Genomic DNA, 25,359 nt, shown 5'->3' with positions numbered 1-25,359 from the left:
TAATTTTGATAATTATTCTAATGGAGATATTAACATGAAGGAAAGCTGGGTGAGGGGTACACAAAAATTATATTAAAATTATCTCAAAACATTAAAGTGAGTTCGAAGGTGGATGGCATCTGAAAATCAGTGAAATACAGTATGTCAGTTTTGAAGCAGAAATGCAAAAAAGAGTTATGCTGAAAATAAAGATAGAGGAAGCAATAAATGGAGCAAGAACCTGGGGGTTAGTTTTAAGAGCACTGTAGAGGAGTTGATGTTGCAAAGGAGTGTCCCTTTTTCTTTTTAAGACTGGGCAGTTGAGAGTGAGAAGAAACAGATTTAGAGGTGCAGAGTGCAACAATTAAGGGAAAGGTGACCTGTCCTCAGTAAATGCTGCTGAGGTGGCTGTGTGCAGCTGTGTCTTGAAGGGGGCTGTTCGGCCTCTTTTGCCTAATGTGGAGTACATTTTTAATGAGGCCTGCTGCTTTTTCGAATTGTTATGCGTGCTGAGGCATTGTAAAAAGCAGTGGAGCTGAATTGTGGAATTGTAGGGAAGTGGAAGTTGGAAGTCTACTCATGATAACTTGTTATTTGTGTTAAACTATGTCCATGACAAGTGCATGGGGAGTAAAAGTGGTTTCCTTCAGTAACCAGATTCTACCTAAAAATTCTGTATATTACTGGAACATTTATGCTGATGCTATTTTGCCATCATTTCCATTCTCGGCATTTACCCAATTACTCGATTATTTGCAATTGTCAACAAATTAAATGTGTTTTAGTTATTTTATGTATTTTCTACTCTCATTTTTTAAAATTGTCATTTTGGGCATATAGGAACTATGTCTTTTCTATGTGTCTTAGCCAGATAGACAAACATAAAATGCCCATTAGTCATATGTGGATTACAGCCAAGGTACATATGCAAATTAAAATTTGTTCTAAAATGTTTATAAAATAAAGGAGGCAAAATAATAGGTTAAACCATATGAAATTGCTGATATTTGACTATATTTGCCTATAAAAGGATCAATTTTATACAATTAAACGCCCTCCCCCAAAATGACAGTGATTGGCTATTGATTTCTAAATAATCTCAGAGCTGATTATCAATTTTGTTTACTTCTGTTATATTTTGAAAAACATATACATTCTATTTAAATTTGTAAGTGTTCAGAGCTGATGATGAACCACAGCAATTCTTTAATACTCAAGCCTACCTTAGCATATACTACTAATGGATTACAACGAGAGACAATACCGAATCCTGATGGATCACAACAGTAAACATTATAACAACCTTTTTGACATTTTTGCTATATTACAGTCCTCCTGTCAGGCGCCAGAGAGGAAGAAGGGATCGTCTGTCTCGACATAATTCCATTAGTCAAGATGAAAATTATCACCATCTCCCTTATGCACAGCAGCAAGCAATAGAGGAACCTCGAGCCTTCCACCCTCCGAATGTATCTCCCCGTCTATTACACCCTGCTGCTCATCCACCCCAGCAGAATGCAGTAATGGTTGACATACATGATCAGGTATAGTAACAGAATGCCCAGGAAATACAGATGCTGAAAGTTGGTAGCAGTTTATTGAGGTTGGTTGTTTTTTATTGTAGATTTCTTCTAATTTTACCTAAAAGGAAACAATTTTACCCAAAATGAAGCTATTTTAGGTAAGTTCATCATTCTTCATTGAGGATTAAAATTTAAATTCTACACAGCTTCCTTAGAAGAAGGTTGAACTTTAAAAAATTAGGATCAAGGTTGTGAAAGCTCAGAATGACTTCATTATAATAGTTGGTTTAAAATGACCAATACAGGATTTATAGCGGATATCAGACAGCTGGTGGTTTGAGTCTATATTCCTGTTTCCCTGTCCCTTCCGGTTTCTTCTGGAGTAATTCAGTAGGCAAGACAGTTGGGTGCATCTTTGATTACAAGTTTCTCTAGGTCTCCATGGAGATGACAGGTACAGAGCTTCCTTTCCCTTTGTTCCTTCCAGGAACTGAGGGACTAGCTGAGAAGAGGGTTTGCCAGTCCTTAGAGCCTGAGGCCAAAATTGTATGATTTTCTGAGGTCAAAAAAGACACAAATCTAGGGACTTCGCTTGTGGTCCAGTGGGTAAGACTCCATGCTCCCAATGCAGGGGGCCGGGTTCAATCCCTGGTCGGGGAACTAGATCCCACATGCATGCCGCAACTAAAAGATCCTGCATGCCAGAACTAAGAATCGGCGCAGCCAAAATAAATAAGTAAATAAATATTATTTTAAAAAAGACAAATCTAGACATATTCTTATAAAGTTTATGGATTTTAAAGATAAGGAAAAAAAATCTTCCAAGTTTATAGACAGCAGAAATTACAAAGGAAAGGAAATCAAATCAGACTAGCGTTTGATTTTTTTTTTTTTTAATCTACTGCACTGGATGCTGGAAAACAATGAAAGTACCGTATACTGACAGTTGAAAGAAAATGTGATTTTGCTCAGACATCCTTCTTCCTTCAGCCATGTTCTTTCCCTTTATGTTCATGAAACACTTAAAAAAATTAATCACATAATAATAAGTTTTAAAAAGAAAAGTTTTTCCAGACCATATTTTTTGTGGTCATAATCTGATAAAACTGTAAATCATAAGTTTTAAAAAAAGATTTTAAAAAAATGACACTGAAATATTTGAGACAAGGTTGTAAAGGAAAAATCTTCATACCATAGTCAGTGGGACAGGCCAAAGCTGTTCTCCAAGAAATTTTATAAACCTTCATTATGAACACTAATTGCTTGAGTAATTAGGGTGAAATGTTACAGAATAAACCAAAAGGAATTGGGATGAATAACTTACCAGGCAAACAACTAAAATTAATGATTTGAAAATCTATTCTTTTAATAAGGGAAGTAGCATAAAGAAAACCCAATCCTAGTGCTTTGAAAAGTTGGTAAGGATGGCACACCTCTTCTGAGCTTGGTTATAGAAAAAAGAACAAATGTAAAGAAGAGTAGGAATGATAAAAAGATATATCTCTATATGTAGGAAACATTCAAAGAATTTTTTCAGTTGTAAAATGAAAATAGCACCTGTTTCATAAGGGGTGTTGAAAGAATTAAGAGTTAATCCATTCTGAGCACTTAAACTAGTGCAAGTGGTAAGTGCTCAAGTATTGCTTCATTATTAACTATTATAATGAAATTTTATATATAACCCTGGGGGGGACAAAAGAAAACTTGAAGTTCCAAAAATTGACCCAATAATAACAGGAAAATTTGAATTACCACAGAAGTGTGAAAGCTAATCAGAGATTTACCAAGGCACGGTGACAAGATAGCTTCACAGCTGTTTTCTCTAACCTTTAGAGAGTGCTCAAATAATTCCAGGCAGCTTTTTTTTAATAAATCAAACTCTCTATTTTGTGAAACCAGCATAGTTTTAATACCAAAAGCAAATAAAGATAGTAATCCCCCCAAACTCCCTAATGCATAGGCAGAATTTCTAAATAGATGTTTAGAAAGTACACTATAGCACCATATCAAAAGAGTAATAAACTGTGACCAAATAAGATCTATTCCAAGTAAGAGACGATAGTTTTGTATGAAAATCATACCGCATTAGCAAATAATAGAAGAAAAAGCATATGATTATAATCAAAAGATGTTGAAAAGTCAGTTAAAGTTTACTAAGAACTCTAACAAAATAGAGCAAGAAGGAAATTAATTATAATAAATAAAACTAATAGCAAGTATCCTAATCTGTGAGTGACAAATCAGTAACTAGAGAGATACTTGCTCTGTTCGTATTTATTCGGTGTTATGTTAGGAGTTCTACCAAATGCAGAATGATATTGTAATGGATATAAAACATTGAAAGAAATCATTGTATCTTTCTCCCTCTCATTATATAATTGTAGTAGAAGAAAACACAAGATATTCTAGTTTGAAAGAATTTGATACAGTGCCTAAATGCAAATTACATGTACAGAAAGCAATAACTTATGTCGATCAGCTGATGAATAGATGCAATACGGTGTATCTGTGCAGTGGAATATTACTCAAAAAGTAGTGAAGTACTAATTCATGCTGCCACATGGGTTAACCTTGAAAACATGCTTAGTAAAAGAAGCCAGTCACAAAAGGCTACAGATTCACAGTTTGTATGATTTCATTTATATGAAATGTCTAAAATAGGCAAATCCATAGAAACAAAGTACGAATGAAGTGATTGCTTATCATTAGTAGAATAAATTAGGATACCTTCATACCATGGAATGAATCTATTACAAAGAATTACTTAGAATTATGCCAGGAATGTGAGTGATATCTGCAAGATATGGTTGAGCAAGAAAAACAAAATTGAGGCAAGTGTTACGTTCAATTTTGTAAAACATGGTGATTAAATATTTGTATACATAGGACTCTGAACATAGAGAAAAATACAGAGAAATATATACTAGGCGTGAGGGGGGTGAGTGCTAAAGTGAAGGGAAAGGGAAGGAGGGTAGAGATGGAACCAAAGAAAGAAAAGGAAAAGACTTAATTTCAGAAAAGATGGTATCTCGTTTATGTAAAGTTACTTATTGAGTCTACATATTGAAAAATGAAACAATTGCATATGTAAACACCAGAACAATACAAGACGTAGAAAACCTGAACAGACCAATAGCTATGGAAGAAATTAAAGGCATAATAAAAAACCTGTCTTTATAGATTACATCTGAATTCTGTCTAATCTCTATAAAGAACTGAAAGTTCCAATTTAAACTATTCCACATCATAGACAAAGATAGAAATTTTCAAAGTATATTTTGTGAAGCTTACATAACCTTAATAATAAAACCTCAGACAGTACAACAGATGAAAGCGTTCAACTAGTTTCCCTCTTGAATACAGATGCAGATGCTTTAAATAATAAACCATAGCTAGTGTTATACTAAAATAGTCTATTAGCAAAGTTGAAATAATGATTATTAGAGTTTATCCTGGCAGTGCAGGATAAGTTCAACATTAGGAAAACTTTTTTTTAGTTTGTTTTTGTTTTGGGCTGCGTTGGTGCTGCGTTGGGTCTTTGTTGCTGTGCGCGGGCTTTCTCTAGTTGCGGCGAGCAGGGGCTACTCTTTGTTGCCGTGCGTGGGCTTCTCCTTGCGGTGGCTTCTCTTGTTGCGGAGGCTCAGTAGTTGTGGCGCACAGGCTTAGTTGCCCCATGGTAGGTGGGATCTTCTTGGACCGGTGCTCAAACCTGTGTCCCCTGCATTGGCAGACGGATTCTTAACCACTGTGCCACTAGGGAAGCCCAGGAAATGTTTTAAGGTAATAGATTTCATCAACACTCTAAAGGGAGAATGTTTTGTTAATAGATGCAAAAATATAAAATTTAGCCATCATGTCCAATAAAAGGTCTTATAATGGAAGAGGGAGTTTTATTTTCTAGAGCTGGTAGGCAAGGTTATTGAGACCGTCCCCATTGATTGAGGACAATTGACCATACTAGATAAATTATTAATATCCTAAAAGCATCAAAAGAGCTTAAAGATCAGAAGGAATTGCCAGGTCAAAATTTAAGGGATAGTAGGGATGATAGTTCTATCCTGAAGGCATGTTGTTCATTTATGCAAACTTGAACTTCAATTTTAAGTCCCATCATGAGGCACAAGAGAACAGGAATCAGAGACCACTGTTTAAGGAGTCCCCTCCTACATAGGTGACCCTTCTTAGGTAAAATAGGCACCTTAAAGGGCTGTATCCTTAGAATAAGAGTGATCAGAAACAAATGTAATTTGCGGCCAAATTCATATCAGACTGTGAAATTAGTGAAAGTACTTGGGATGGCAGGGGCCTAGAAAACATGCAGATTCTCTTTGGAGGAAGAAATCTTCAGGCTAGTTTTCAAAAAATTCAGGGACAGTAAGCAGTAAACAAAGTTAACCAAGTATGTGAGGAAAAAAGGACTACAAATGAAAACCAACAGAAATAGATCTACAGTGAGTTCACATAATCTATTTCTTTCTTTTTTTTCTTGATCTTTATTGGAGTATAATTGCTTCACAATACTGTGTTAGTTTCTGTTGCACAACGAAGCGTATCAGCCTTATGCGTACACATGTCCCCCTATCCCCTCCCTCTTTAGCCTCCCTCCCATCCTCCCTATCCCACCCTTCTATGTCATCTCAAAGCACTGAGCCAGTCTCCCTGTGCTACGCTGCTGCTTCTCACCAGCCAGCTATTTTACATTCAGTAGTGTATATATGTCGATGCTACTCTCACTCTGCCCCAGCTTCACCCTCCAACCCCATGTCCTCAAGTCCATTTTCTGTGTCTACCTCTTTATTCCTGCCCTGCAACTACGTTCATCAGTACCTTTTTTTTTTTAAGATTCCATATATATGCATTAGCATACAGTATTTGTTTTTCTCTTTCTGACTTACTTCACGCTGTATGACAGACTCTAGGTCCATCCACCTCACTACAAATAACTCAATTTCATTTCTTTTTATGGCTGAGTAATATTCCATTGTATATATGTGCCACATCTTCATTATCCATTCATCTTGTCAGTGGACATTTAGGTTGCTTCCATGTCCTGGCTATTGTAAATAGTGCTGCAGTGAACATTGTGGTACATGTCTCTTTCTGAATTATGGTTTTCTCAGGGTATATGCCCAGTAGTGGGATTGCTGGGTCATATGGTAGTTCTATTTTTAGTTGTTTTTTTTTTTTTTTTTTGCGGCACGCAGGCCTCTCACCGTTGTGGCCTCTCCCGTTGCAGAGCACAGGCTCCAGACGTGCAGGCTCAGTGGCCATGGCTTACAGGCCTAGCCGCTCCAAGGCATGTGGGATCTTCCTGGACCGGGGAACGAACCTGCATCCCCTGCATCGGCAGGCGGACTCTCAACCACTGCGCCACCAGGGAAGCCCCTATTTTTAGTTTTTTAAGGAACCTCCATACTGTTCTCCATAGTGGCTGTATCAGTTTACATTCCTACCAACAGTGCAAGAGAGTTCCCTTTTCTCCACACCCTCTCTGACATTTACTGTTTGTAGATTTTTTGATGATGGCCGTTCTGAGCGTCAAGAGGTGATACCTCATTATAGTTTTGATTTGCATTTCTCTAATATTAATTAGTGATGTTGAGCATCTTTTCATGTGCCTCTTGGCCATCTGTATGTCTTCCTTGGTGAAATGTCTGTTTAGGTCTTCCACTCATTTTTTAACTGGATTATTTGTTTTTTTGATATTGAGCTCCATGAGCTGTTTGTATATTTTGGAAGTTAATCCTTTGTTGTTTCATTTGCAAATATTTTCTACCATTCTGAGGGTTGTCTTTTTGTCTTGTTTACGGTTTCCTTTGCTGTGCAAAAGCTTTTAAGTTTAATTAAGTCCAGTTTGTTTATTTTTGTTTTTATTTCTGTTACTTTAGGAGGTGGGTCAAAAAAGATCTTGCTGTGGTTTATGTCAAAGAGTGTTTTTCCTATGTTTTCCTCTAAGAGTTTTATAGTGTCTGGTCTTACATTTAGGTCTTTAATCCACTTTGAGTTTATTTTTGTGTATGGTGTTAGGGAGTGTTCTAATTTCATTCTTGTACATGTAGCTGCCCAATTTTCCCAGCACCACTTATTGAAGAGGCTGTCTTTTCTCCATTGTATGTTCTTGCCTCCTTTGTTGTAAATTAGGTGCCCATATGTGCGTGGGTTTATCTCTGGGCATTCTATCTTGTACCATTGATCTGTATTTCTGTTTTTATGCCAGTACCATACTGTCTTGAATACTGTAGCTTTGTGGTATAGTTTGAAGTCAGGGAGCCTGATTCCTCCAACTCCGTTTTTCTTTCTCAAGATTACTTTGGCTATTCGGGGTCTTTTGTGTTTCCATACAAATTGTAAAGTTTTTTGTTCTAATTCTGTGAAGGATGCCATTGGTAGTTTGATAGGAATTGCATTGAATCTGTAGATTGCTGTATTGTGATCTGTAGATAACAATATTGATTCTTCCAATCCAAGAACATGGTATATTTCTCCATCTGTTTATGTCATTTTTGATTTCTTTTGTCAGTGTTACATAGTTTGCTGAGTACAAGTCTTTCGCCTCCTTAGGCAGGTTTATTCCTAGGTATTTTATTCTTTTTGTTGCGGTGGTAAATGGGAGTGTTTCCTTAATTTCTCTTTCTGATTTTTCGTTGTTGGTGTATAGGAATGCCAGAGATTTCTGTGCATTAATTTTGTATCCTGCAACCTTACCGAATCCATTGATTAGTTCTAGTAGTTTTCTGGTGGCATCTTAGGATTTTCTATGTATAGTATCACGTCATCTGCAAACGGTGACGGTTTTACTGCTTCTTTTCCAATTTGTATTCCTTTTCTTTCTTTTTCTTCTCTGATTGCCGTGGCTAGGACTTCCAAGACTATGTTGAATAATAGTGGCAAGAGTGGACATCCTTGTCTTGTTCCTGATCTTAGTGGAAATGCTTTCAGTTTTTCTCCATTGAGTATGATGTTTGCTGTGGGTTTGTCATATTTGGCCTTTATTATGTTGAGGTAGGTTCCTTCTATGCCCATTTTCTGGAGAGTTTTTATCATAAATTGGTGTTGAATTTTGTCAAAAGCTTTTTCTGCATCTGAGATAATATGGTTTTTATTCCTTAATTTGTTAATGTGGTGTATCACATTGATTGATTTGCGTATATTGAAGAATCCTTGCATCCCTGGGATAAATCCCACTTGATCATGGTGATCCTTTTAATGTGCTGTTGGATTCTGTTTGCTAGTATTTTGTTCAGGATTTTTGTATCTATGTTCATCAGTGATATTGGTCTATAATTTTCTTTTTGTGTGTTATATTTTTCTGGTTTTGGTATCAGGGTGATGGTGGTTTCGTAGAATGAATTTGGGAGTGTTTCTCCCTCTGCAGTTTTTTGGAAGAGTTTGAGAAGGATCGGTATTAGCTCTTCTTTACATGTTTGATAGAATTCGCCTGTGAAGCCATCTGGTCCTGGACTTTTGTTTGTTGGAATATTTTTAATTATGTTTTCAATTTAATTACTTATGTTAGGTCTGTTTATATTTTCTAATTCTTCCTGGTTCAGTCTTGTAAAATTGTACCTTTCCAAGAATTTGTCCATTTCTTCATGGTTGTCCATTTTATTGGCATATAGTTGTTTGTAGTAGTCTTTTATAAAACTTTGTATTTCTCCAGTGTCAGTTGTGATTTCTCTTTTTTCATTTCTAATTTTATTGATTTGTGTCCTCTCCCTTTTTTCTTGATGAGTCTGGCTAAGGGTTTATCAATTATGTTTATCTTCTCAAAGAGCCAGGTTTTAGTTTTATTGATCTTTGCTGTTGTTTTCTTTGTTTATATTTCATTTATTTCTGCTCTGATCTTTATGATTTCTTTCCTTCTACTGACTTTGGGTTTTCTTTGTTCTTCTTTCTCTAGTTGTTTTAAGTATAGGGTTAGATTGTTTATTTGAGATTTTTCTTGTTTCTTGAGGCGAAATTGAATTGCTATAAACTTCCCTCTTAGAACTACTTTTGCTGCATCCCATAGGTTTAGGGTTGTCGTGTTTTTGTTGTCATTTGTTTCTATGTATTTTTTAATTTCTTCTTTGATTTCTTCAGTGATCTCTTGGTTATCGACTAGCGCAGTGTTTAGCCTCCATGTATTTGTGTTTTTACAGGTTTTTCCCTGTAATTGATTACCAATCTCATAGCGTTGTGGTCAGAAAAGATGCATGCTATGATTTCAATTTTCTTAAATTTTCCGAGGCTTGATTTGTGACCCAAGATGTGATCTGTCCTGGAGGATGTTCCATGTCCACTTGAGAAGAAAGTGTATTCTGCCACTTGTGGGTGTAGTGTTCTATAAATATCCATTAGATCTGTCTGATCTATTGTGTCATTTAAAGCTTGTGTTTCCTTCTTTATTTTGTTTGGATGATCTGTCCATTGGTGTAAGTGGGGTGTTAAAAGTCCCCTACTATTATTGTGTTACTGTCGATCTCTCCTTTCATGGTTGTTAGCATTTGCCTTATGTATTGAAGTGCTCCTATGTTGGGTGCATAAACATTTATAATTGTTATATCTTATTCTTAGATTGATCCTTTGATCATTATGTAGTGTCCCTCCTTAGCCCTGTTAACAGTCTTTATTTTAAAGTCTATTTTATCTGATACGAGTATTGCTACTTCAGCTTCCTTTTGATTTCCATTTGCATGGGATATCTTTTTCCATCCCTTCACTTTCAGTCTGTATTTGTCCCTAGGTCTGAAGTGGGTCTCTTGTAGACAGCATATATATGGGTCTTGTTTTTGTATCCATTCAGCCAGTCTGTGTCTTTTGGTTGGGGCATCTAATCTGTTTACATTCAGGTTTATTGTTGATATGTATGTTCCTATTACCATTCTCTTAATTGTTTTGGGTTTGTTTTTGTGGGGTTTTTTCTTCTCTTGTGTTTCCCACTTAGAGAAATTTCTTTAGCATTTGTTGTAAAGCTGGTTTGATGGTGCTGAATTCTCTTAGCTTTTGTTTGTCTGAAAAGCTTTTGACTGCTCCGTAGAATCTGAATGAGATCCTTGCCTTGGTTGTAGGTTTTTCTCTTTCATTACTTTAAGTATATTCTGCCACTCCCTTCTGGCCTTCAGAATTTCTGCTGAAAAATCAGCTGATAACCTTATAGGGATTCCTTTGTATGTTATTTTTTGTTTTTCCCTTGCTGCTTTTAGTATTTTTTCTTTGAATTTAATTTTTGTTAGTTTGGTTAATATGTATCTTGGTGTGTTTTTCCTAGGGTTTATCCTGTATGGGACTCTCTGTGCTTCCTGGACTTGGGTGACTATTTCCTTTCCCATGTTAGGGAAGTTTTCCACTATAATCTCTTCAAATATTTTCTCAGACCCTTTCTTTTTCTCTTCTTCTTCTGGGACCCCTGTAATTCGAATGTTGGTGCATTTAGTATTGTCCCAGAGGTCTGTGAGATTGTCTTCAATTCTTTTCATTCTTATTTCTTCATTCTGCTCCTCAGCAGTTATTTCCACCATTTTGTCTTCCAACTCACTTATTCATTCTTTTGCCTCAGTTATTCTGTTATTGATTCCTTCTAGTGTATTTTTCATTTCATTTATTGTGTTGTTCATCTCTGTTTGTTTGTTCTTTAGTTCTTCTAGATCTTTGTTAAACATTTCTTGTATTTTCTCAATCGTGCCTCCATTCTGTTTCCGAGATTCTGGATCTTCTTTACTGTCATTACTCTGAATTCTTTTTCAGGTAGATTGACTTTTTCCTCTTCATTTATTTGGTCTTATAGGTTTTTACCTTGCTCCTTCATCTGTGACATATGTTTTTGCACCCTCTCTCTCTCTCTCTTTTTTTTTTTTTTATGAGTGCGATTGTGATCCTGTTTTAATGGTGGTTTGGCCTGAGGCTTCTAACACTGCGGTTTGTAGGCTGTTGGGTAGAGCTGGGTCTTGGTGCTGAGATGCGGAACTCCGTGAGACCTCACTCTGATGAATGTTCCCTGGGGTCTGAGGTTCTCTGCTAGTCCAGTGGTTCGGCCTCAGAGCTCCCACCACAGGAGCTTCAGCCCGACCCCAGGCTTGTGAACCAAGATCCTGCAAGCTGCCTGGGGCACGGTTGGGGCGGTGGGAACCACAACAATAACAAAGTAAAAAATAAAATTAGACTAGGAAACTAACAGATGTTAGGAAGAATATAAAAATAAAAATATAGATGAAACAACAGCTGGAAGGTACATCAGTACCACAGTAGTAAAAAGGAGGGGGGAAAAGGAAAAAAAGTGGGGGGGAGGCCTTGGCTGTGGAGGGCGGGGCCTAAGCAAGGGTGAGGTTTGGGCGGTGGGTGGGGCCAATGCTCAGGACCCACAGGGCTGGAAAAGGCCCTGTGGGGGGTGGGGCTTAGGCTCAAGGAACAGAAAGAACCCAGGTATGCCCCCCACTTCTGGTCTCAGAGGGCAGGGGACCTCACCTGGGAGTCCAGAAGGCTTCCTGGGCTCGAGTGGGTGGGGCAAACTCCCTCCCACCTCTCCTCCTCTGGTCTGGGAGGGCCCCTCCCACCTGCCTCTCCTGATCTCCCTGGCCTGAGGGGCACTGATCCTGTCTGGCCTGCATTTCTCCTCCCCACTCAGTCCCCCTACATCCTACTAGTTCACTTTGGGGTTCCTCCCATCTCCTTGGCCATCAGAGTCCCCCACCAGCAGCTGGCAGGTGCCCTAGTTGTGGGGAGATGCTAGCTCCGCATATTCCCACACAGCCATCTTCTGCGTTTGTTCCACATAACCTATTTCAAACAGCATAATTAATGGTAAAACTTTGAGTGCTTTGAGTGTTGTCTTTTAGAAATAAGTACTGAGACATTTATGAAGTGATAGGTTCCTAGGATTTGCTTCAGCAAAGTACGGGAAGGGGAGAAGTTGATGGGAGTGGATTGGATATATGGTTTTGTGGTTTTGGAGGCTATATGCTAGATATGGGGGTTCAGTATACTGGTATTGAACATGTTTGAAATTCCCCATAATAAATATGCAAATAAGAAAGTAAAATTGAAAAATCAAAATAATACAAAGGAAGTTAAGAATCTTTAAAAGATGTTCAAGCCCTCTATGTAGAAGATTGTAAAACTGTCTAAGTACTAAAAGATTTGGCTTGAAAGATCAAAATTTGTAAAAACTGTCTGCTTTCAAAACTGACATACAGGGTGAGTAGAATTAGTGTACTCCCAAGTAAATTTCCAGTTAAGTTTTTTGATGTTACTTGAGAAGCTGATTCTGCAATTTCTATGACATTTTAAAGGACCTGGGATTATCCAGAGCAGGGAAAAGCAGAGTATTGCTGGCTGTTTTTGTAGAGTCTTATTGGAATACAACTATGCTTATTTATTTATCTGTCATTTGTGGCTGCTTTGTGCAGGGACCAGGATGGCCCACAAGCTTAAAGTATTTACTTTTCTGGCCCTATATGAAATAGTTGGCCAACTAACGCTCTGGTCTAGAATCTCTAAGGCCACTTGGTCCTCAGCGTATGTCTTGGATCAGCTGATCATCAGCAGCAGCATCACCTAGACATTTGTTAAAAATGCAGATTCTCAGACTATACAATAGACTTACTAGGTAAGGGATCCAGCAATCTGTTTTAACCCAGGTGATTCTAATGCACACTACAATTAAGAGAACCTCTGGTGTATAATTCTGAAGTAGAACAAGGTGGGTAGAGTAGCTCTTCCAATTATTAGGACTAATTATAAAGCTATATGAAGGTATTTTTGCCAGAATAATTAAATATGCTAGTGAAATAGAATATAATCTCAGAGATAAACTAACAGATTTAAGAATACTTTATATGTGATATATAACTGCAGATGAGTTGGGAGAAGACAGAATTTTTAATAAATGATGCTGGGACAATTAGATATCCAAATGAAAACATGAAACTGGATCCTTTATCTCATACCATCTACAAATGTCAGTTCCAGGTAGATTAAAGACGTAAATGTTAATGGCAATATAAGCTTTTAAGAAAGTAAAATGGGAATGGCTTCATGACCTTAAGTAGGGAAGGCTTTCTTTAAGACATAGGAAAAGCACTAACTATACGGAGAACTGTTGATAAATTAAAGAACTTATGTTCATTGTGAGAAATAGACTTAGACATATATTTTGGTCACTTAATTTTTGGCAAAAATGCCAAGGGAATTCCAGGAGAGAAAGGAAGGTCTTTTTCAGTAATGGTGTGAAAACAACTGGATATCTATGTGGATAAATTTGAACCTTGGCTCCTACTTCATATAGTACACAAAAATAAAGTTGGTTTCTAGATTTAAATGTGAAAGATAAAGAAAAGAAAATAAAAGAGATGTCTTCATAAGGTAGGCAAAGATTTCTTAAACAGGATATATGAAGGTACTAGCTGCTTGGTAAAACACCAACATACTGGATTTCATTAAAATAAAAAATTTCTGCTCATCCAAAAGCCAGTATTTTAAAGGTGAAAAAGCAAGCCACTGTCTGGAAGAAAATATTCTCAATACTATTTCTGAGAAGGGAGTAGAATCCAGAACATTAAAGATTTTGTATACATATCCATTAAAATCAGATCTAAGATAGGTGCCTGTGAGCATCATTTTTGAAGGTTCTTCATTAGTAACGCAGAAAGACAAGAGTAATAATTGTGTTGAGTCTTAGCAAATATAGTTGTATACATAGAAAAGGAGATTGTAATTTTTAAAAGTACTAGAATTAAAAAATTGGATAACGTTGTTAGATTCGAGAAACATAAAATTAGTAACTTTTCTCATTACTAGCACTTAACCAATTTGACGTGGGGACTTCCCTGGCGATCCAGTGGTTAAGACTCTGAGCTTCCACTGCAGGGGGCAAGTGTTTGATCCCTGGTTGGGGGACTAAGATCCCACATGCCATGTGGTATGGCCAAAAAAGAAAAAGAAAGAAGAAAAAAGGCAGTTTGACATGGAAATAGAGAAAAATAATCTATCAGCAATATAACAAAGTCTGCAAACTTACAAAAGAATTTTGAGGAATAAATTTAATAAGAATAATATAATCTTTATGAAGAAAACTAATTTCTTGAAGGTACAGTACTGTAGTAGTGAACATGTAATGACATGTATTCCAATGAAAAGCTGTAATATAAAATTATGTCCTTTGTAAAATAACATTTAATACAATTAATATAAATTAGGATTCCAGTGGGTTTTGAAACTGGATAAAATTACTTAAGGTTATTTACATAAGAATAAATGTGTGAAAATGGCCCAAAAATAAAATGAAAAGAAAGTATGGTAATGAGAAGAATTTGTCTTACTAGCTACTAACTTTTCTAGTAAGATACTAGAATTGACACAGCACAAATTTGGCAGGAAATAGATCCAGGTATGTTTGGGAAGTTATTGATGGAAAAAAGATGTATTTCAGTTTAGAGGAAAAGGGAGAGTTTATTTACCATTAAATAAAGGGTTTAACAGAAGATAAAACATGAACTGGGAAAATATTTTTGTTCCACGTATCTCTAATTAGAAAGCCAAACTATAATGTTAATGGACAACCTTGTAGAAAGTGGGCAGTGAGCAAAGGCTATAGATTATTTACATAAATATGTAATGGTTAATAAACATATTAAAAGATGTTGAACCTTTCTAATCAGAGAAATGCAAATTTAAAGCAAGCCGGTTGTGATATTGTTTTTTTTCACCTCCCCCATTCTTCTAGTAGGTAAGCATGCTTGTAATGCAAATACATCTACCTGGAATGGAGATGCTGGGAGTCCTATTGTTACTGTTGGGATTGTGACTTAATCCATCCAGACTTTTGCTAAAGTTTAAAATACATTCACCCCTTTACCCAGTCACCCCTATGAAATAAATGAAACTAATATGTAAGGATATATGTTCAGTGACATTTTTTATGGTTGTATTTGAATTGGTAAAAAGAGTGAATACAACTTGAATGTCCACTAGTATATAAATGATAGGACTGTGTTAAAGTGATGAGTGTACTTGAAATATCTTGTTAGTGTCAGAAAGAATGAATTGCTTTTAATTTCCTTGAAGAGATATCTACAATACTAATTGAAAAAAGTAAGTTGCAGGGTAATATCTCATTTCTGTTAAGAACAAAACCAAACATGACAATAGTTCATGGATAATCATGCTAGCATATGTTTATATACTCATGGAGAATGATGTGGGAGAACACATTATTAATATTGATTTCTTCCAGATAGGTAGGGTGGGAATAAAACTGGCCAGGAGAGAAGGAAATTATTTAACTTTTTAAAAATGCTATCAATACTTTACATTGTTTCACTAGTTGCAATTAAACAAAGTTTTTTTTTCTGTTGAATGTCACCAGGTCATTAGAAGATATGTTTCATTTTTCCAAATGTCCTCTTTAGAAAAATTTTCTGCTCTTAAGAGCAGGCTAGAAGAGTTAATATAGCAATTCATTATTCTCCTGGACTTTTTAAGTCTTTTTGAGGGAAGACTTTAGACCCAGGTCACTGGGTATCATATAGTACTCTTGAAACAGTCACCTTTCTTTTCTTTTGATAAGAATATTTTGGTTGAAACTGTAGTACATTGTGAAAATATGTGCAGCGAAGAGGAGAATCAATAAATGCCCAGATCTTAATTTTTAATAGTTGATGTTTTATCCAAACAGTTAAAACTTCTAATGTTCTGTTTTTCTTTCCTAATAGCTCCATCAGGGCACCGTTCCTGTTTCTTACACAGTAACAACAGTGGCACCACATGGGATTCCCCTCTGCACAGGCCAGCACATCCCTGCTTGCAGTACACAACAGGTCCCAGGATGCTCTGTGGTTTTCAGTGGACAGCACCTCCCTGTCTGTAGTGTGCCTCCTCCAGTAAGTCTGTGCAGTCCTTCTTTAGAGTGGCTAAATGTGTTATATAAGCAAAACCTGAGAGACTTGTACCTTTTCAGTTTCAAGTAAAAAAGGCAATTTTATTGCGACAGAAATTTCAATAGCACCTGTACAGTAACAGTTTAATAAAATTAGCTTTAAAACTTGATAACGTTTTTACATTAATTAAATTACACATATTTTAATATCCTTTGAAGGTCAAAGCATGTTCCTCACATATCAGCACTTTATAATTAAACCTTGATAAAGACTGGGCTTGGGGTTTTAACATAGGATATTGGACTGGTTAGTAATAAAGTCTCAGAGACTTTAGTGATCAACATTAATAGTCTCAGCACTTACTGGGTTTTAACAGGCACTTTGAATACTTGGTCTTACTTATTCCTCACTATAGGAAGCCTGATGAAACTGAAAATGACTTGCTTAATATCATAAAGAAAAATTAGCTTGAGAAAACAGGGGTTCACGCTCACTTCTTTCTGCCTCTTACAAGCTATGCTTTATCCTTTACCAGCCCCCAGTCTATCCTCCTTATTTCAAAAATGAGGTTGCTGAAAACCAGAGGATTTAAATGACTTGTCGAAGGTCAATAATGTCTTCAAAGTAAATCACTTTGCTAAATCTTAATATAATCCTAATATCCGTGTTTGAATTTGAGATTAAAACAAACACATACATACAAATACCAACACCAATTTAACAGATTAATTTACCCATGCTTGGTTTCTCAGTAATAGATTATAGAACCAGTGTTCTAAATTAGCAGACTAAAATATTGAGAGACCATAAAGCATTTAGTTGTGAGTTGGCTCTTAGAAATAAAATCTACAAGATTGAAAAGGAGAGCTTCTTGGAAAGTAGTAGTATCTGCTGTATTTTAAACCAAGTGGAAAGAGATTCCTCTTCTGTGCAGCACTTTCCCTCCATTTCATAGGTGTTACAAAAGCTTAAGTAAAAGGTACGTGTTTTGACTGGTTTATAAGAACTATATAAGATCCAGAATAATTACTAGTTACCATTATTTTACTAACAGATGCAAAATACACTAGTATTTCATTGTTAATATAGTTTATTAAAACGTTTTGGTATGATTTTTGGGAGGGATATGGCAGTAACATTTTAATCTCACTGTATAGGTTTTTTAAAATTAATTATATATTCTAATACTTTTAACAAAAAATAATGGTTTCTCTTACAGATGCTTCAAGCATGTTCAGTTCAGCACTTACCAGTACCATACGCTGCGTTTCCACCCCTTATTTCTAGCGATCCATTTCTTTTACATCCTCCTCACCTTTCTCCCCATCATCCTCCTCATTTGCCACCTCCAGGCCAGTTTGTCCCTTTTCAAACACAGCAGTCACGATCGGTAGGTATCTCTACTCTTACTTATATCCTTAACTTTCACAGAATGTTTAGACCTAAAAGACAGATTAATTCAGTAGATGTAAGTTGTTACCATTTAAAAATTATAACTTAGGCACTTCTGTGGTTCTTAAAAGAATTAAGGAATCCCCACTGATATAAATATATATAGATATAATTTATCTAGAATTATCTTGGCTTCTTAAGTTTTTCTAGTTATTTTATATGTCACTTATCTAATCAAATTTATTCTTTCGTATCTGCAGTCCTTTGGGAAGTAAATGTAAAAAAAATACAGTCTGGTTTTTCCTTTCATGTGTTTCTAAAATGGAAAATGAAAATATTATAGAATTATTTATACTCGTTAGAATAATATTTATATTCATTTAGGCAAGTAAATTAATCCTTTGAACCTCAACTGTTTTTTCCAAAGGCTGGTTTTCTACTGTGTTTTGATGAAAAGTATATGAGATAGTCTATTAATATAGTTAACTCTGTCCTGGGGATGGAATGTAGCTGAGAGGCATATTATTTCACCGGGCTGGAAGAGGTAAGCACTGTATCAGTGGAAGGAAAGACACAGGAAGAAGACCCCATTGTTTTTTTGGACAGGCCAAGTTGAACCATCTGAACCATCAGGCATTAAGGGAGAATAGGGGAAAGAACATATAGAAATGGTTAGAGTGGAACTGGAGTGGAAATGGTTGGCCCTGTGAAAGGAGCTTGACGGTTACTCTAGCAGAGCCTGACCATCCTTTACTTAGGATTTATGCCCCATGCTCGGTCTCAGGCAGAGGTGAGAGGTGAGGTTACCTGGCTAATCTGAAAAGTTAAAGTTATTCCTACCAAAAAATCTTTTATTAGAATCAGGATAGGATTCATGCCAGGATGTTCCTTAGGAAGCTTTTCCCGTACCTGGGAATTCAAGGTTAAAACTAAATTTAGTCATCATACAAGCATACATAAACTTCCTCAATCAAGCGTACATAAGCTTCCAAAGTAAAGTGTTAGCAGTTACTTGTATTTGAATACTGTGTTGCCATTTTCTAACTGTGGAAAGAAGTTAGACTAACATTTAAGAATGTATGTTCCCAAGAGAATCAAAATGAAAATATTATCCCCAAAATGTCCTAATAGCCAAAAAGTGGAAACAGTCCAAAAGTCCATTAACTGATGAATGGATAAAGCATGGCATATCTACAGTTGATTATTATTCAACTATAAAAAGGAATGAAGTACTAATACACAAACTACACAAACACAAGATGGATAAACCTTGAAAACATTCTGCTAAGTGAAAGGAGCCAGATACAAGGGCCACATAGTATATGATTCCATATATATGAAATATCCAGAATAAGCAAATCTGTAGCAAATGTGCTTTGCATAGCACTGTGTGCTTTTTGAGCATTGTCTCAGTGTTCACAACACACTTTTTAAGTAGGCTGTGAACATATCAGTTCTGTAGATGATAGTATTGAGGTTCAGATTATAAGTAATTTATATATAAGCCACATGGCTCATTAGTTGCAGTACCAAGAGTTTGTCTAATGCCAAAGCCTGTAAACTTTCTACTATAGTGTACAGCCTGCTGTGTTCTATTCCATTTAGCCTTATTTAGTTCTCATTTACAATATGTACTGTTTGATTTCATCTGTTAAAGGTTGTTTCTGAAAACCTGATGTAGGTCAGTGTGCCATGACTAAAAAAGTAATATTAACTTTCATATAATTGGCTTACTACATGACTTTTTGTCTTTCCTTCTGTCATTTTTAAAGAACGTTCAAATAGTGAAAGAAATATTTAATAACATGTTTGAGAGATTTTCTTACTGAAATTCAGGTAAAGGCAGTAAGATTTTACTATAGGCTGTATGTCCACATGTATGAATTTAGATTGATGTAAACATCAAGAAATGCATGACCTTAAAGATGTATTTTGGGGTTTTTGATTTTTGTTACTATAAAGCACAATCTGTTTAAATATTGGAAGTATATTAGTTTGCTTTTTCCCACCCGTCAGCCTCTGCAAAGGATAGAAAACGAAGTGGAACTCTTAGGAGAACATCTTCCTGTAGGAGGTTTTACTTACCCGCCATCAGCCCATCCCCCAACATTGCCTCCATCAGCTCCTTTGCAGTTCTTAACACATGATCCTTTGCATCAGGAGGTTTCCTTTGGAGTAGTAAGTTTTCATTCATTGTTATTAATTTATTACTTGATTACTTGTTTTGAGTTCTGTTTCTTTTTTTTTTTTTTAATATTTATTTATTTATTTGGCTGCACCAGGTCTTAGTTGCAGCATGCGGGATCTTTAGTTGTGGCATGTGGGATCTAGTTCCCTGACAAGGGATGGAACCCGGGCCCCCTGCATTGGGAGCGCGGAGTCTTGACCACTGGACAACCAGGGAAGCCCCTCGAGTTCTGTTTCAGTATAACTCTACATGTTTAGAATTTTAAATGTATTCTTGCAGTCAGTTGGAAAATTATATTTAGAAGTACACCTAAGTGTACGTTTTAAACAAGCTGTCGCATCTGTGTTAACATTTAAGAAATACTAAATACCACTTGAACAGTAAACTTCCTAGGTTTTTAAAAAGAGACTTTATTCGACAGCTTAAAAAGTTGTGAACGTAGAATGATTTAAAATTGTTTTACCATTTTTTTCTCCACAGTCTTACCCTCCATTTATGCCTCGGAGGCTCACAGGACGTAGTAGATATCGATCCCAGCAGCCAATACCACCTCCCCCTTATCATCCCAGCTTACTGCCATATGTGTTGTAAGTTCTGTCTTTTTTATTTTAATGAGTTCTGAATTTTGACATCCTTGAGATTCTCTTTCCTTTATGAACATTTCTGTGTGGTATATATTTAATTTAGAGTGTGTTAGATATTTGTTTTTATTTAACAATATTAAGAGGTCCCCCCCTCTTTCAATTGTTAAGAGGTTGGGGTCGGGGGGACCATTTAAGGGTGAAAGAAAGAGCAAGGACAAGGTAGAAGTTGGGGGGCGTGGGGGAGAAATTTGTGAGCCAGAAGATAGGTTTAACGAATCAAAAGATAGAGAAGTTTAAATTTTTTGCCTCTTTTACGGCTGGCATCACTTGCCACCTTCTTTTGGTTATCGAGCATTTGATGATGCTACTTCTCTCAGAGGAAGAGGGAGAAGGAAGTTGTATTTTTGTGCCTTAGAAATACTCTTCTAGGATTAAGTTTGTAACAGAAACACCCATAGCTTAAATATGACAATTCTTTATTTCTTTCTCATGTAATAAAGTCTAGAAGTAGGCAGTTCAAACATGGTTTGTTAGCTCCATAACCCTGAGGAATGATTCTACTATCTTCAGAATTTTATGGCTTCCTCTGCATGATATAAGATGACTCCTCAGGCTCTAGCCATTACATCCACATTCCAGCTAGCAAAAATGAAGATGGATCTCTCTGCCTACCTGCCTCCTCTCAAGGATACTTCCTAGAAATTGCATGTATGACTCCTGCCTACGCCCCATTGGCCAGAATTTAGTCTCATGTCTGTAACTACCTTCTAGGAAGGCTGGGGAATGTTGTCTTTATACCAGAGGGCCATGTGCCTGTATCATACTATTTTGATAATTGTAGCTTTATTGTAAGTCTTAAAATCAGATGGTATAAATCTCCCAACTTCATTCTTAAACTGATTTTATTTAAAGTCTTTTTCATGTCCATATAAATTTTAAAATCAGCAATCAGTTTCTACTTTTAAAAAGTTGGCATTGTGGTAGGGATTACATGAAATCTGTAGGTGAGTTTTGGAAGAGAATTGACATCTTTAACAGTATTGAGTCTTCTGGCCTACTTATATGGTATATTTCTCTATTCATCTTTTAAAATTTATCCTAGCAGTATTTTTACAGTTTATATTATACAGGTCTTGCACATGTTTAGTTAAATTCATCAATAGTGTTTCATGTTTTTTTATGCTGTTGTGAATGGTATTTTTTTAATGTCAGTTTTTAATTGTTTATTACTAGTGAAGTCAGTTTCTTTAAAAGGTTGTCACTGATCAACACTGACCATTCTTTATCCATTTAGCACTGGCCTTGTTCTTCTCATCCTGTTCATTGAAATAATGTATTAATGCATTATCAATGCTTGTGTTGCTTATTTTCATTGCAGATCAATGCTTCCAGTGCCACCTGCAGTGGGCCCAACTTTCAGCTTTGAATTGGATGTGGAAGATGGAGAAGTAGAAAATTACGAGGTTAGTAGGTGAAATGTGAATTAATTTGGGGAATTTTGTACGCATAAAAATATTGTGCTACTCAACTCATTGATGTAATTAAACATTTATTAGGTAAATCCATTGTATATTTCAAGATACAGATGTGGGCTTCCCTGGTGGTGCAGTTGGTTGGGGGTCCGCCTGCCGATGCGAGGGACACGGGTTCGTGCCCCGGTCCGGGAAGATCCCACATGACGCGGAGCGGCTGGACCTGTGAGCCATGGCCGCTGAGCCTGCGCGTCCGGAGCCTGTGCTCCGTGGCGGAAGAGGCTGCAGGAATGAGAGGCCTACGTATCACAAAAAAAAAAAAGAAAAAAAAGATACAAATGTGTCAAAAATACTGTTCATCCTTAAAGATATTTCAGCATGTACCACACAGTTATGATAACAAAACAGACTTTGGTGCTCTATTAGAATTACATACAATTCCTGTGAAAGAATGTAAAAGAAAATGGTGAATTATGAGTGGATGTTCTGAAACCATGCCAGTTCTGAACTATGGGAACTGCAAATAGAAAAGAGTACATCTTGAAAGACATTTTAACACTGGAATCAACAGGATTTGATCATTGAATGGTTTGTGGTAGTGTCAGGGTTATAAGTGGGAAGGTCGCAAGAGAAGATGCTTTGCAAAAGGACTACAATAGCTAGTGCAGAAGGCAAACTCAAAGATGATGGGGCAAATAGACAGTGTTGACATTGTCATATTATTTGAGGTTAGGAATAGGACAGACAGTTAAGGGTTGGAAGGCACATTTGGATTTGGAAATGTTGAATGTGAGTGACTATGTGACTGTTTTTGTACTGCCTTACCCCAGCCTCACTCTATTTATGAGTCTCTATTTATGCAGTATGAATACTGGAACAGGGTTTTTTTGTTCATTTTTTTAGGTGAATTGAACCTGGGAACAGGGAGGAAAGACACATATGCAAACACAGTCTTGCAGCACCTTCTTTTTTTGCATGTGGAAGAGATCAGGCCAAATGCTATCTATGTCCTTTTGTAATTTTTAAAATGCCATTATGTTACTTTCTGCATACAGTCACAATGCAGTGTCCTTTGGATTGCATTCTCAGATTTCTTGAGAAAGGGGCTATAATAATTTCCTGTTTCTACACTGTTTATGCTAGTTTTGTACAGAGTAGTAAGAAAAGGAGTTGGTTATCCTTTAGGCATTCTGTATTAAAATTAAGTCATAAGTCATGTTGCTGAAAAGGACAGCTCTTTGTTAAATCATATACATATCAGTGAAAAAACAGTTATACATACCATCCTAGTATAAGATATTTTGTGTTTGGCATTGGAGTCCCTTTCTTGTTTTTTTTTAATTTTAATTTTAATTTTTATCTTTTGGCCCCGCCATGTGGCAGCAGGATCTTAGTTCCCTGACCAGGGATCAAACCTGCGCCCCTGCAGTGGAAGCGTGGAGTCTTAACCACTGGACTGCTAGGGAAGTCCCAGGAGTCCCTTTCTAAATTGTATTTTGGGTTGACTATGTTTAATCTTCTGCAAAGTCATACTTTAATCCAGTCAATAGTCTTGTTTACTTTTCTGGTTTTGTCTCATAGTATACATGCCTACAACACACCCTAGTCCAGAGTACTCACCACTTTTTGAGTCTGCCCTATACATCCTTGCTTCAGTGCCTTTATTCCCCTTGATTCTTCTGCTTAAGAACTTTTCCCCCTTCCTGCACATGGCCATCTTTCAAGAACCAGTTAAAAACCTGCTACCTCTGTGAAAGGCATTTCTAGCCCATTCCCAGGTCTATGTGAGTCTCTCCCTCCTTTTTGCTCTCATAGGTCTTACAAAACAATACATACTAATCATGTCCTGCCTTCAGTTGTCTTGCTTTCAGATCATGTAGGTTTGTTGAGGGCTCAATTATCATTACATTCTCCATCCAATAAGGGTTTAAAATAATGGTCATAAATTATATTACTTGACCTATAGAATATAAAATATAGGTGTAAAAGATATATCACCTCTATCGTAAACTTTATAGCTAATTGTAATCAGCATCAATTAAATTTAACAAATTACCATCTACTTAGGGACATGCATGGGGAAGGGGGAGCGATTTATTTAGAAGACACAATTCTCCAAATAAAGCTGCACCAAAAGCAGTGTTGCAGCAGCATCATGTTAAAACACAGTTATCACAGCATTGATTATTGATATTATGGGAAATTAAATTTATTCCTCTCATTGTCCATCATTATTTCTTTGTTACCTATCCTCTTAACCCTGTGGCAGCCTTAAAAAAATAAAAAAGAGGGGAAGCAGCATGCACATGGCTGCCTGATTGTAGGATAAAGCAAATAAGCAATTAGAGCCATTGAAAACTGGGAGAAAGGAGGTACTAGTGTAAAATCAAGCATAATAGCTGCAATGTGTTGAAACATATCAACTGTGTTAAAAACCATGAATTCATAAGTGATACTTCAAAAAATAAAAGAAAAACTCATTGGCCTTATCCTGCCTATTTTATATAAATTAAACTACTGAGTATAGTTTAATATGAGGCAACTGATCAGTGTAGAAGTATTTCATCTAATGAAGAAAGAGTGATAGAATACTACCGTTTTGCCATCTTTAATGAACTAATGGATATAGGCAGTGTTCCATCAGTGCTAACTAACATAACAACTAGACGTGCTGAGCCTTACGATGGAAATAGTAAAATCTTCCAATTTATAGTAAGTACAGGGGACAAGGAAGGCACGTTATTAAACCACATGAGTCAGGGATGGGGAGGTTCAGTCAGCAAAATTCAGACTACGAATTTCTATAGGCCATTAACCTGGTTTCTTTAACAAATAAAAGAGTAAAAAAAAATACTTGAGATGTCAAGCAGTGGTAACATGGATTTATTTGGATCCTAATTTGAACAAACTATTTCAAAAAGTGTTTTGAAAATAATTGAAACAATCAGAGGTATTTGACATTAAGGAATTACTAATTCTGGGGGTGTAATGATGTTAGTGTGGTTATATTCTTTTAAAAAGTGTTTTAGTTTTTAGATTGGTGGTGGTTCTCAACCTGGGGACAATTTTATCCCTTAGAGGCTATTTAGCAACATCTGGAGATATTTTTGTAGAGGCCAGGGTTACTGCTAAACATCCTACAGTGCACAGAAAAACGTCCCACAAAATTTTATCCAGCCCCAAATGTCCAAAATGCTGAGGTTGACAGACTGTCTTAAAGATAACAAACAGAACTATTTCACCAATGAAATACCATGTTTTAGTTTTCTTTCAAAATAATCTGGGGTTTAGGAGTGGACAGTAAAAGATGAAATAAATTAGCTGTGAATTGTTGAGCCTGGGTAATGAGCATATGGAAGTAGTTTCTTT

At 36.4% G+C, this 25,359-nt stretch overlaps 1 protein-coding gene across 10 annotated transcripts in view; it reads left to right on the top strand.

The window, feature by feature from the left end:
• The window catches only part of RNF38 (ring finger protein 38), a 123,881-nt gene that overhangs the window by 91,784 nt on the left and 6,738 nt on the right, over positions 1 to 25,359 (top strand). For all 10 annotated transcript variants that reach the window (XM_079926405.1, XM_079926403.1, XM_079926410.1 and 7 more), the window contains 6 exons: positions 1,310 to 1,523; positions 16,190 to 16,357; positions 17,574 to 17,744; positions 19,763 to 19,924; positions 20,415 to 20,521; positions 21,897 to 21,981. In XM_079926405.1, the coding sequence (XP_079782531.1) occupies positions 1,310 to 1,523; positions 16,190 to 16,357; positions 17,574 to 17,744; positions 19,763 to 19,924; positions 20,415 to 20,521; positions 21,897 to 21,981 (907 nt within the window). The remainder of the gene's footprint in view (positions 1 to 1,309; positions 1,524 to 16,189; positions 16,358 to 17,573; positions 17,745 to 19,762; positions 19,925 to 20,414; positions 20,522 to 21,896; positions 21,982 to 25,359) is intronic.

The sequence above is a fragment of the Stenella coeruleoalba genome (genome assembly GCF_951394435.1).
Source record: "Stenella coeruleoalba genome assembly, chromosome: 7".
Classification (NCBI taxonomy): Eukaryota; Metazoa; Chordata; class Mammalia; order Artiodactyla; family Delphinidae; genus Stenella; species Stenella coeruleoalba.
The sequence above is the reverse complement of the archived record's forward strand: the minus strand, read 5'-3'. Positions and strand labels throughout refer to the sequence as shown.